The sequence below is a fragment of the Arachis hypogaea genome, chromosome 11 (genome assembly GCF_003086295.3).
Source record: "Arachis hypogaea cultivar Tifrunner chromosome 11, arahy.Tifrunner.gnm2.J5K5, whole genome shotgun sequence".
In the NCBI taxonomy this organism is placed as follows: Eukaryota; Viridiplantae; Streptophyta; class Magnoliopsida; order Fabales; family Fabaceae; genus Arachis; species Arachis hypogaea.
The window spans coordinates 2,109,644-2,122,785 of NC_092046.1; the positions used below are offsets into that span (position 1 = coordinate 2,109,644).

The 13,142-nt window shown below is 28.3% G+C and overlaps 1 protein-coding gene across 1 annotated transcript; it reads left to right on the top strand.

Moving 5' to 3' along the window:
* The first annotated feature begins 203 nt into the window (after nt 1-203).
* Nucleotides 204-5,678, top strand: LOC112719825 (probable metal-nicotianamine transporter YSL7). The gene is made up of 6 exons (XM_025770536.3): nt 204-623; nt 2,948-3,111; nt 3,311-3,408; nt 3,495-3,629; nt 4,004-4,193; nt 4,444-5,678. Exons 1-6 carry the CDS (start codon nt 233-235, stop codon nt 5,542-5,544), a joined length of 2,079 nt encoding a protein of 692 aa, XP_025626321.1. The 5' UTR covers nt 204-232; the 3' UTR covers nt 5,545-5,678.
* Nucleotides 5,679-13,142: the final 7,464 nt, after the last annotated feature.

Sequence of the window (13,142 nt, forward strand, 5' to 3'; positions counted from 1 at the left end):
ATAATTGTAAGTAAATTTTCACTAAAATTTAAAATAAAATTAAAACAACTGAGTTGACATTTATTAATCTTCCATTTTAAATGAAACTTTTAATTATAAAATAAAAAAAGAAAAAGAAAAAGAAAAGGTGAACCGAGTCAATGGAGCAGCGTATATATATAACACCACATACAGACATACAACTCATCAAACACATTCTTCGTAGAATCGTTACTGCCACTGCGCCAACCCAATGACTTCGCGAACAGCACGTTACAAAGACGACAACCTCGCTGGAGAGCCGCCATCCACGGCGGACAATGCGGCCCCGGACGATACCACATCGGTAGAGAAGCTCTTCGAGGCCAAATCGGTGCCGCCATGGACGAAACAGCTCACAGTGCGAGCGATTTTCGTTAGCGCCGTGCTTTCATTCGCGTTCACGTTCATCGTAATGAAGCTCAACCTCACCACTGGGATTATTCCTTCCTTGAACGTTTCTGCGGGATTGTTAGGGTTCTTCTTCGTGAAGACGTGGTCCAAGGTTCTCGCTCAAACGGGGCTTCTCAGGACACCGTTCACGCGTCAAGAGAACACCGTCATTCAGACCTGCGTCGTCGCCGCCAGCGGAATCGCCTTCAGCGGTAAACATTTTCTTCTCTCCGTTTTTTCTTCTTTCTCGGGAAAATTTCGTCATGAACATGGCTCACTTAATGTGCATGGTCATTATTGTTGTCATCTTCTGCAATTATTGACCTGATTTTTATTTTTAATTTTTCTTTTGAAATTTGAAATTTCAGCTACGAGATTTTGTTTAGTGCAATAATTTGTAATTTTTTGTTCAAATTTAGACATTTTAGTGAACAGAGTGTGAATGGGGAAGCCTGTTTAATTTACAGAAAATTTCAGTAATCATAGTTCAATAACAATTAATTTAAACATTTAAGATTAATTTTATATTATGAATTTGCAATAAGTTATTTGAACTATATGAAGACGCTTATTGTAGTTTTGTTCAAAACGGCATCGTTTGATTGTTGCATGGGGGTGTTGTTTGCGTGTGTGGGTCCTACAGCGGATCTCGTGTGTTCATTTAGAAAGTGTGATCCTTTTTCTCTCTTTGTTGTTTGTTTATTTCTGTAAAATAATAATATTTGTTGTTATATATCGGCATCACATAGCTTACTTCAGATTTACGTAGTCCTGACGGAATGAGAATGTGTTTGTGTATTCCCAGCAAATAAAAAAGTGGTCTTTGTTGGAATAAAAGATTTTCTAAAGTAAATAAATTGTTAAAATGAGAAAGTTAGGTTTAAATAAAAACTAAAGTTTTGTGAAAATAGTATACATAATTATCTAATTTTTTATTTTATATACACACTGGTGTTTAGTTTTTATTTTTATATAATAATAATACTTTAGAATCATATAAAAGCTTATTTTTAATAAATTATTAGTCATATACTAACATAATAAAATCAAATTCATAATAATATTATTTAGTTCATTACATATTTTCCTTTGGAGAACGAAACGTAAGTAGAAAGTAGGAAGTGGGAGCTACCAAGGAAGATAGAGAGGACACGTTCTCTTGATTAAATTTTTGCCTTTTGTAAAGTGGAAAGGTGAGAAGTGTGTTTTTTCTTTTTTGAGATTAGTGACTAAGATTTGTGTTGAATTAGCACTTTATATCCTAATCATGCTTAAATATTTTATTTGTTTTTTCAAGTGTCTTATAATGCTCTTTAAACGAGTGTGACATGAAGTTATTTATGACCTTCCATGAAGACAATTGAGTACTTGTTAGTTTGACTAGCTTGTCCATATGTTCACCTTTTCCCCTCCATCTTTCGTCTTTGGAATTTCCCTAACATAATGACGTTTAAGAAGAATACATATAATGATAATGACAACCAGGAAAGGGACAGAAAAATCAAGAACTGTGATTCAACTACATTTGGATATATGGAATGTTTCTCTAGCTGTCACACACCTTTCCATTCTGGAATTTGTATGGATCATTAGTGAGCATAAATAATATGTCTCTTTCAATAAGGTGCAGTTGAAGAAAAGGCTGAAAAGCTAATTTTACGCAGCTAGTCATTTAATGGCTAAAAGTAACAAAAAAAAAAAAATTTCCTTTTCCCTTCTTTTTGTTTGGATAAAGGTATCCAGGGAATTTTTTTATTATATTCTTATCCAACTCTTCTTCTTTTCCAAATAGTATGCATGTGTTGGATTCTGGTTCTAGAAAGTTGGCATATAGAATAAATCTGGCTTACTTGTACATCATACGAGTTTAGAAGTTTCTTATGTTTTATATTCTAATGGTATTTCACTGTGTTAACCTTCTGTGACTGAGAGTTGTTTCCAAGAGATTATAATATGCTCCTGCGCAAGTGATATTTCAAAGAGTCGGCATTACAATTTGTTTACTCCAATGACTGGAAACTTATAAATCTTAATTGGATAAAAATGTGATTTACTTCCCATTTTCAATACAATAGATTGTCCATATTTCGAATCTTTTGAAGTTTTACTACACAACCAACAGAGCATTTTCTGCCAAAGTTTAATATGTGTTTGTTTATGCTTATATTTACTGTCATACATTCTAAATTTCTAATTTTCCATCTTTTACTGCTCAATGAATATTTAGTCTTTTTAATGCAATACCACCTACTGTTTGAAGAGGTCCCAGTTATACAGTTTAGAGGGGATAATTTAAACAGCTACTTTTGGTTAAAAATTAATTGTTTCAAGAAAGTTCCAAGTTTATATAACTTAGGAAGTGCGTCTTGTAGGACATAAGGGTGAAAACTTGCATGCAGAAATTTTTTTTTTGCCTTAACTTATGGTAAAAATGGTGTCAATTGTTTACATTCATTTGAAAAGAATATTATGCCATAGAGTCGGTCAATGCTTGACTATTCAACTGAATTTATGATGGAAAAAATTGCTTGACTAGGTGGTTTTGGTAGCTACCTGTTTGGAATGAGTTCAACTATCGCAAATCAATCGCCAGAAGCTGCTGCTGGTGCGGATATTAAGAACCCGAGTTTAGGATGGATGATTGCTTTTCTGTTTGTTGTTAGCTTTCTTGGCCTCTTTTCTGTGCTTCCTCTTCGGAAGGTAAGCTAAACTAGTTGTGCATGTGTCCACTTCTTGTAACAAGCACCACTGCATCAATATAGAATAAGTTTATAATTAAAGCTCAATTTGCAATATCCGTCTGCGGTGCAAATAGAGTTTTCAGTTGATTCTATGGTGGTTCGTTAGTCGTTACAGAATGTTGAGTTGACCCTTTCTGCATTAATGTTCCTTCTTACAGATTATGATTGTAGACTTCAGATTGACATATCCTAGTGGTACTGCGACAGCCAATCTTATCAATGGTTTCCATACTCCAGAGGGCGCAGAGCTAGCTAAGTGAGCATTCAGGGCTTTGAACAGCAGAGTTTCCACTTTTATTGGCATATTTTCTCCTAACTTCTTCGTGATCTTTTCATTTTTAGGAAGCAAGTATCAAAGCTGGGAAGATTTTTCTCCTTTAGCTTCTTATGGAGTTTCTTCCAATGGTTTTTCACTGCTGGTGATGATTGCGGATTTTCAAGCTTCCCTACATTTGGTCTACAGGCCTATAAGAACAAGTATGTGACTCACTATATCTTGTTGATGAATCAAAGTATCAAACAGAAGAAGTGTTTAAAACACTTATTTCAATAAAGGACATGTAAATATATTCGCAAAACCTCTATCCTCTAAAAAATATGCTTCTTGAATGTCAAATATTAGCCAACTTTGTATTGTAATAATAATAAACCAATAAAAGAAAAACTAAGATGAAGCATTTCACCTTCTAGTGTTAGTCTTAGCTTGATGGGGTAGCACTTATTGATCCTGAATGAAATAATGCCATTTTTTTTATTAATTATTTATTGTTATATAATAATAGATGTGTACTTTATTTTTCATTTCCTTTAACCACTTGCTTATCTATTTGTTATTTTCTTGTGCATAACAGGTTCTTCTTTGATTTTTCCGCTACTTATGTTGGGGTTGGGATGATTTGCCCATATATAATCAATGTATCCCTGCTGATTGGTGGAATTCTCTCATGGGGTGTCATGTGGCCACTCATTGCTAATAGAAAAGGTGATTGGTATGATGCAAAACTTAAGCAAAGCAGCTTAGAGGGCCTTCAAGGTTACAAGGCAAGTCATCCTTTACCACTCAATTTTCACTATGTTCCTTTTTGTGATTGAATAGTTGAATTGCAGTGAACAAGAAAGATTGGTGTACAGTTTTTGTGCATGGATAAAGTCTGTTCTTTCGTGAAACTCTGATTACTTTATGAGTATATGAAAGTTATATTTTTCAGTTTTTTTCTGTTTAGATGAAACCATACACACCTTTAAACTAATAGTTGTGATTTTAACTTGGTGTATTCTTTATATACTTCAGGTTTTCATTGCCATAGCAATGATTCTTGGTGATGGTCTATACAACTTCGTGAAGGTTCTTGCCCGCACACTTTCTGGTTTATATAAGCAATGCTACAAAAAGGACTCGGACGTTGGTCCAACCGATGATTCCTCGCATGACCACCCTCCATCAATCTCATACGACGATAAGCGCAGAACCGAGCTTTTCCTCAAGGACCAAATCCCAACCTGGTTTTCTATTGCTGGATATGTCATCATTGCAGCGATCTCAACCATAACTCTTCCCTTCATCTTCCACCAGCTAAAGTGGTACTACATTATTGTCATCTACATCATTGCACCAGCACTAGCATTTTGCAATGCCTTTGGCTGTGGACTAACTGATTGGTCCCTTGCATCCACTTATGGAAAATTAGCCATTTTCTGTATTGGGGCATGGGCAGGGTCTAATGGTGGCGGTGTTCTAGCCGGTTTGGCGGCATGTGGTGTCATGATGAACATTGTTTCAACAGCTTCTGACCTTATGCAGGACTTTAAAACCGGATACATGACATTGGCCTCACCAAGGTCCATGTTTGTGAGCCAAGTTGTTGGAACTGCCATGGGTTGCATTATATCTCCTTGTGTCTTCTGGCTTTTCTACAAGGCCTTTGGTAATCTTGGGAGCCCTGACTCACAATACCCTGCTCCTTATGCCCTTGTTTACCGGAACATGGCGATATTGGGAGTCGACGGCTTCTCGGCTCTACCAAGATACTGCCTCACTCTCTGCTGTGCGTTCTTTGTTGGAGCCATTGTTATCAACCTTGTTAGGGACATGGTAGGAAACAAGTATGCAAGGTTCATTCCAGTTCCAATGGCCATGGCAATACCCTTTTACATAGGGAGCTATTTCGCCATTGACATGTGTCTTGGAAGCTTGATTTTATTTATTTGGGAGAAGGTTAACAAGGAAGATGCTGAGGCATTTGGATCAGCTGTGGCTTCTGGTTTGATCTGTGGTGATGGAATCTGGACACTACCTAGCTCAATTATTGCTCTTGCAGGGGTAAAGCCTCCAATTTGCATGAAGTTTTTGTCCAGAGCAACAAATGCAAAGGTGGATGCATTCTTAGGATAAATTCGAAATAAAGATTCTCCTTTGGAATTCAGCACCTAAGTCTTAGACCTCGTTTTATTATCTTTAGTATACTTGTTAGATACCATTTAGTTTGTTGTGTGTATGAACCTATATGCAATTTCAAAGCTAGTACATATTATAGATCACAGTAACTTTATTAGTATATATCAGAGTGAACTAACGATTATTTCACAAAAAAATAAATAAATAAATAAATAAATAGCTTAATTTCATTAAAAAAAATTATGAAATTTGGTTCTCAAATGTTAAGATTGGATCATTATTTTGCAAACATACCCTTATGAACTGAAGCTTTGGAACTGATTGGATCCTTATTTTGTAAATTACATGCATTAGATTCTATAGATTGCTCCAATTTACTCCCAACCACATTACATGACATATTAAAATAATAAATATCATATTTTTTTATTGAACATTTTACTGGCTAATATATTATTTTTTTATTAATTTATTTAGTTAAAAAGAATGTGGAATGATTTGTTATTTAATTATTTATTTTATGTAAGTTGCATTCATCTTTTAATCTTTAAAACTTTAAAATCTTTTTTCAAAAACTAAATAAGTCAATCCAAATTAAAATGCAAAAATAATTGAATCGGAAAATCATATTAAAAAAATACAGGGTAAATCACAGAAAATTATATACTTAAATCACTCAGTCAAATCTAAACTCTAAATAATAAACATGAAACCTTTTTAATAGTAGAAAAATAGAGTGTTAATCAATAGTGTTAGTTAATATTAATAATAAGCATTGATCCTAGTATCTCCTTTATATTATGAATAAAGTTCTACATCCAAGCAAATTTTTTATCTAAATTATTGTAACAACTTTTAAATGACGCGTTTTTTCTCCTTCTCCTTCTTCGTTTCTTTTCTCTTTTTTCTTTTCTTCCTCCTCCTCCTCGTATCTCTTTTTCTTCTTCTAAATTCACGCAGGTTCTTCTTCTTCTCCTCCTCCTCCTTCTTCTTCTTCCAAATTTATATACGCGGGTTTTTCTTCTTTCCTTTTTCTCTTCCTCTTTCTTCTCCTTTTCTCAGAAATTATCAATTCAATTCAGAACACATGCGTCTATTCAATTCAAAATAATTCAATTTAATTCATAATAAATCGAACATGTTATTAAGGTGAAACAATTGTATAGTAATAAATGAACGAAACATTATCCATTATATAAAATTAAATTCAAAACAGATTTCTGCATAATGAACCGAACACATTATTAAGGTGAAACAATTGTATAGTACTAAATGAACGGAACATTATCCATTATATAAAATCAAATCAATTCAATTCAATTCAATTCATAATGAACCGAACATGTTATTAAGATGAAACAATTGTATAGTACTAAATGAACAGAACATTATCCATTATATAAAATCAAATTCAAAACAGTTTTTTGCATAATGAACTGAACACATTATTAAGATGAAATAATTGTATAGTACTAAATGAACGGAATATTATTCATTATATAAAATCAAATTCAAAACAGGTTTTTGCATAATGAACCGAAGACGTTATTAATGTGAAACAATTGTATAATATTAAATGCGGAACATTATCCACCTGCGTCCATTTAATTCAATTCAATTTAACCATTGCATTCGATTCAATTCGATTGAAAAAATAATTCATTAGCAAAATGTTGGTGTTGTTGGTGATGACGATAATGAAGGATCGAACTCTTGACCTTTCGGATCCAAAACTTTAATACCATGTCATGTGCCACATCATGTACCACTCATCCCAAAAAATTTAGTTGATGACAAAAGGTAACACTAATGATTATATCTCTAATACTCACTAATCCTCCATTGTATACATTGTACAAATATTCCATTGGCTTCTCATATTTTTCCTAATTTTTATTAGTATTGGACCTATTTAAATAAAAAAAATACTTGAATGTGTAGCAATCCTGTTATAATATATACTTTCACTAATCACATCCTACTCATAATATGAAAAATATACATGGCCTTAAGTCAATATAGGGTGTGTTTGTATTAGTATTTGAAGTATCAAACGTACTTAGTTTTTTTGAAAACTTCACTTTTTAGTTGGCTATTTTTTCTTCTTCTGAACATAAACATGATTATGCTCTCCAACCCAAGTTTAGTCAAAGCTAAAAATTATAACTTTTGCGACGTTAAATTGAAATTTATTTTCTATTTACCAATTTTGTCCTTCATTGTTCATATGATTAATTTTATTGTTTTTTTTATAATATTTTGTCTCTAGTACTTTCTCAACCATATTATTAGAAATATTTAAAGTATCAATAGAAAAATGTATTTAAATTAAGTACATGAATAATTAAACATATGTTAAATTCTAAATATACTTCACAGCTGAATTAATAAATAATAATAATAATATTATTATTATTATTATTATTATTATTATTGTTATTATTATTATTGCCAACAACATTAAACATTATTTTATATATATATATATATGATGAATTATAAGATAAAGAGGTAAACTTCAAGTACCAAAGAAAAAGATTCTTGATGGAGGGTCCAAATTGCTCCAAACAAGAAATTGTTGGTATTATTAAATTTGACCCATAATTTAATGTATTTGCAAACCGATATAATAGATAGTTTGGTACTTTGGTTGGACTAGCGGTTTTATGTCCTTTTTTTTATAAGGTATATTGATGGGTGGTTAATTTTTTGTTAGATCTGGCCACATGACCCGCACTCACATAGCCCACCAAAAAATCAAAATGCATATCCTTTTTTTTTGGTTTGGTGAATGAATTTTTAATTTTTTTTATGTATTATTTATTTTAATTTTAAAGTTCAATTACTTTTTTTTTGGTAAAGACATGTTGTTTTTAATATTTGTATATTATTTTTTTTTTGTTTTAGACTTCAGTCTAATATTTAAAAGTTACAAAAATATTTAAAATTTATAAAAAAAATAGTTAACCTAATTAACAAGTTACTTTTTTAAATTTAAATTATTTAAATAAAATATAATAAATAAAAGGTTCAAAATTAATAAATTAACAAAGGTGTACAGCACTTTATACTTAATAAAAGAACAATTAAGAATAAGTCTATATATATAACCATCTTTTACTCTCTTAATCTTCTATCTCAATTACACTTTCTGTTTTCCGTCTAATCTCATTTACCAGATAGAAAATGTTTAATTCTTTCCCTTTGTCAAAGTGAAAGTTTTGCAATATTTCAAATTTTGTTATCTAATTAATATTTCCAAGAAAAATATTTATTTATTTATTTATGGTTGTTTGAAGTTGCCATCATGTGGATTCATTATTATTATTGTTATTAACTTTTTCCACTTCTTGAATTCATTATTTACTTATTTATTTCCGCTACTCAACCCTTCTCATCCAAGATTTCAGTTAAACATCAGGTTTCTTCTTCTTCTTCTTCTTCTTCTTCTTCTTTCTTTCTTTCTTTCTCTTTTTTTTTTTTTGGCAAATAACGTATGATTTCTAATTGACTACTCTCTTATTTACCACTAAGCATCATTATTTTGTAATACTTTGACGTATGATTTCTATTTTACTACTCTGTCAATGATCTAAAAAAATATTTATTTTTTGATTGCACTTATCATCACTGTTTAATCCTTCTCATCTCTCTCAAAAGTGTTAAGGTACTTTTCTTGATCTTTGAAAGTTTTCATTTTTTGTAGTAATCCCAAGTCTTCCATTTATTTTACTCTCTTCGCTTATTCATCCAAAAAATAATGGTTCACATTTTCTAACTTGTATCTCAATTATGCTTTTTGTTTTCTTTGTCTGATCTCATTTACCAAATAAATAAAGAAAATGTTTGATTCTTTCCGTCTGCAAAAGTGAAAGTTTTGAAATATTTAAAATTTTGTTATCTGATCAATGTTTCCTAGAAGAAATATTTATTCATTCTTGTTTGCAGTTTCCATCATGTCACAAAATAAAAAAAGTTAAAAACAAAAGGAGCTGAGATTTTTCAGTTATATATGTTGATATGATACTTGATATCCAGTGTACATTATTCATACATTGGTTTCATTTTTCATATAAACTATGCTTTGACTCAATAAGTAAGGACAAATAACATATGAAAAAAATGTCAAATTAAGTTCTTTAGAATCATTTCCAAATCATGGATCTTTAAATTACTAAAATCCACATGTGATTTGAGTAAAATAAGTGTCAAGAACTTAACAGAAGTAAAGAAAAAGGACTAGACATGAGGAGCAATTCTTTTATTCATGTTGATGGAAACCATTCTGTTTTGGTTCTTTTCCAATTTTTTTGAGAAATTCTTAGGTGCTTTTGAGCTTTACACATATTATGCATACCACTATTAAAAAAAATGACATAATCACCTAAGAATTTGTCAATTCTTGAAGGATAATCCAAGAATTTGTGTACATATCTGAATAAGGATCCTTTGAAATAAGTGGTCAATAGATTCAATTCAAATACTGGAAATTAACATTTTTTAGATGTGAGAATAAAGCTGCATCACATATCACATGTGGATTCATTATTATTATTGTTCTTGTTATTATTGAATTCGTTTTTAAGGTACACACACAAACTTTCTCTTTTTTCGATTTTCTTCTTCTTTAATTTTTTTTTTTTTTTACTTTCTGTTTTCTGTCTAATCTCATTTACCAAATAAAAAATATATAATATAAAGAAAATGTTTAATTCTTTCCCTCGGTCAAGTGAAAGTTTTGCAATATTTCAAATTTTGTTATCTAATTAATGTTTCCAAGAAAAAATATTTATTTATTTATTTATCGTTGTTTGAAGTTGCATCATGTTACAAAATCTCCAAATACGTGATAAAATATCTATAATGTATGTGGATTCATTATTATTATTATTATTGTTATTAACTTTTTCCACTTCTTGAATTCATTTTTAAGTAAAAATCTAAGATTTGAGTTTTACACCGTTCTCATCTATCTCAATTCTCAAGCGACAAAGGTATGTACACATAGACTTTCTCTTTTCTTGGTTTTCTTCTTCTTTAACATTTCTTATTTTACTTTTGGCTTTAAAATATTTTAATTTCGTTCATAATTTTTATTTTTTACCTATTGAAATATTAAAGAGATTAAGATTCTTTAATAGTAGTGAATGGATACACATATTAAGTAGTTGAGTTGAGATCGATATTTTTTATGGAGACTTTATTATTGCGATTAGGTTAGTAATTTTCATGACTTTATTATTGTCTTTTTCTCTTAATTTTTTTTCTCAACTTTCTCATAGTTAAACAATAATGGAAAAAGTGTTGAAAAATTGAAATATTTTTTAATCAAAAATAAATAACAAATAAAGTTATAATATTTGTCATTTTGATTTTGATTTTGAAGTATTTTAAATTTGTCACATAATTTTTTCATTAGATATTAAAACATTATAAAGATTAGGATTCTTTAATCAATATAAATTTTAACATGAAATTAAAACAATAACTAGAATAAAAAATAAAAAATGTTTATTTTAAAAATTTGTAATTTTTTTATAATATTATGTGTTTTATTTCATTTTATACTATGTATCAATGAAGTATAATAAGTAATATCAGAAAAAACTTACAAATCTAAAAAATGCAGATTTGCAATTTTTTTATAATATTAATTGTTTTATTTTATTATATGTTATATGTCAATGAAGTATAAAAAATAATATTATAAGAAATTGCAAACCTATAAAATGTATTATAACTTTAATTTGCGCTTTTATTTAATAATAGAAAAAGTGTTAAAAATTTGAAAATATTTCTAGATGAAAGGCAAATAACAAATAAAGTTATAATCTTTGTGATTTTGCTTTTGATTTTGAAGTACTTAAAATTTCTCACATATTTTTTTTAGATATTAAAATGTTATAAAGATTAAAATTCTTTAATCAATGTAGATTTTAACATGAAATTAAAAAATAAGTAAAACAACAAATTAAAATTATTTCATTTTTTAGATTTGCAATTTTCTTGTAATATTAGTTGTTTTATTTCATTATATCTTATATGTCAATGAAGTATAACAAATAATATTACAAGAAATTGCAAACCTAGAAAATGTATTATAACTTTAATTTGCAATTTTATTTAATAATAGAAAAAGTGTTGAAAATTTGAAGATATTTCAAGATGAAAGATAAATAACAAATAAAGTTATAATATTTATGATTTTGCTTTTGACTTTGAAGTATTTGAAATTTCTCACATATTTTTTTTTAGATATTAAAATGTTATAAAGATTAAAATTTTTTAATCAATATAGATTTTAACATGAAATTAAAAAACATGTAGAACAACAAATTAAAGTTGTTTCATTTTTTAGATTTGCAATTTTCTTGTAATATTAATTGTTTTATTTAATTATATGTTATATGTCAATGAAGTATAACAAATAATATTACAAGAAATTGCAAACCTAGAAAATGTATTATAACTTTAATTTGTGATTTTATTTAATAATAGAAAAATTGTTGAAAATTTGAAGATATTTCAAGATGAAAGATAAATAACAAATAAAGTTATAATATTTGTGATTTTACTTTTGACTTTGAAGTACTTAAAATTTCTCACATATTTTTTTTTTAGATATTAAAATGTTATAAAGATTAAAATTTTTTAATCGATATAGATTTTAACATGAAATTAAAAAACAAGTAGAAAAACAAATTAAAGATATTTCATTTTTTAGATTTCCAATTTTCTTGTAATATTAATTGTTTTATTACATTATATGTTATATGTCAATGAAGCATAACAAATAATATTACAAGAAATTGCAAACCTAGAAAATGTATTATAACTTTAATTTGCGATTTTATTTAATAATAAAAAAAGTGTTAAAAATTTGAAGATATTTCTAGATGAAAGGAAAATAACAAATAAAGTTATAATATTTGTGATTTTGCTTTTGACTTTGAAGTACTTGAAATTTCTCACATATTTTTTTTAGATATTAAAATGTTTTAAAGATTAAAATTTGTTAATCAATATAGATTTCAACATGAAATTAAAAAATAAGTAGAACAACAAATTAAAGTTGTTTCATTTTTTAGATTTGCAATTTTCTTGTAATATTAATTGTTTTATTTCATTATATGTTATATGTCAATGAAGTATAACAAATAATATTAGATGAAATTGGAAACCTAGAAAATGTATTATAACTTTAATTTGTGATTTTATTTAATAATAAAAAAAGTGTTGAAAATTTGAAGATATTTCTAGATAAAAGACAAATAACAAATAAAGTTATAATATTTGTGATTTTACATTTGACTTTGAAGTACTTGAAATTTCTCACATATATTTTTTTTAGATATTAAAATGTTATAAAGATTAAATTTTTCTAATCAATGTAGATTTTAACATGAAATTAAAAAACAAGTAGAACAACAAATTAAAGTTGCTTCATTTTCTAGATTTGCAATTTTCTTGTAATATTAATTGTTTTATTTCATTATATGTTATATGTCAATGAAGTATGACAAATAATATTACAAGAAATTGCAAACCTAGAAAAGGTATTATAACTTTAATTTGCGAATTTATTTAATAATAGA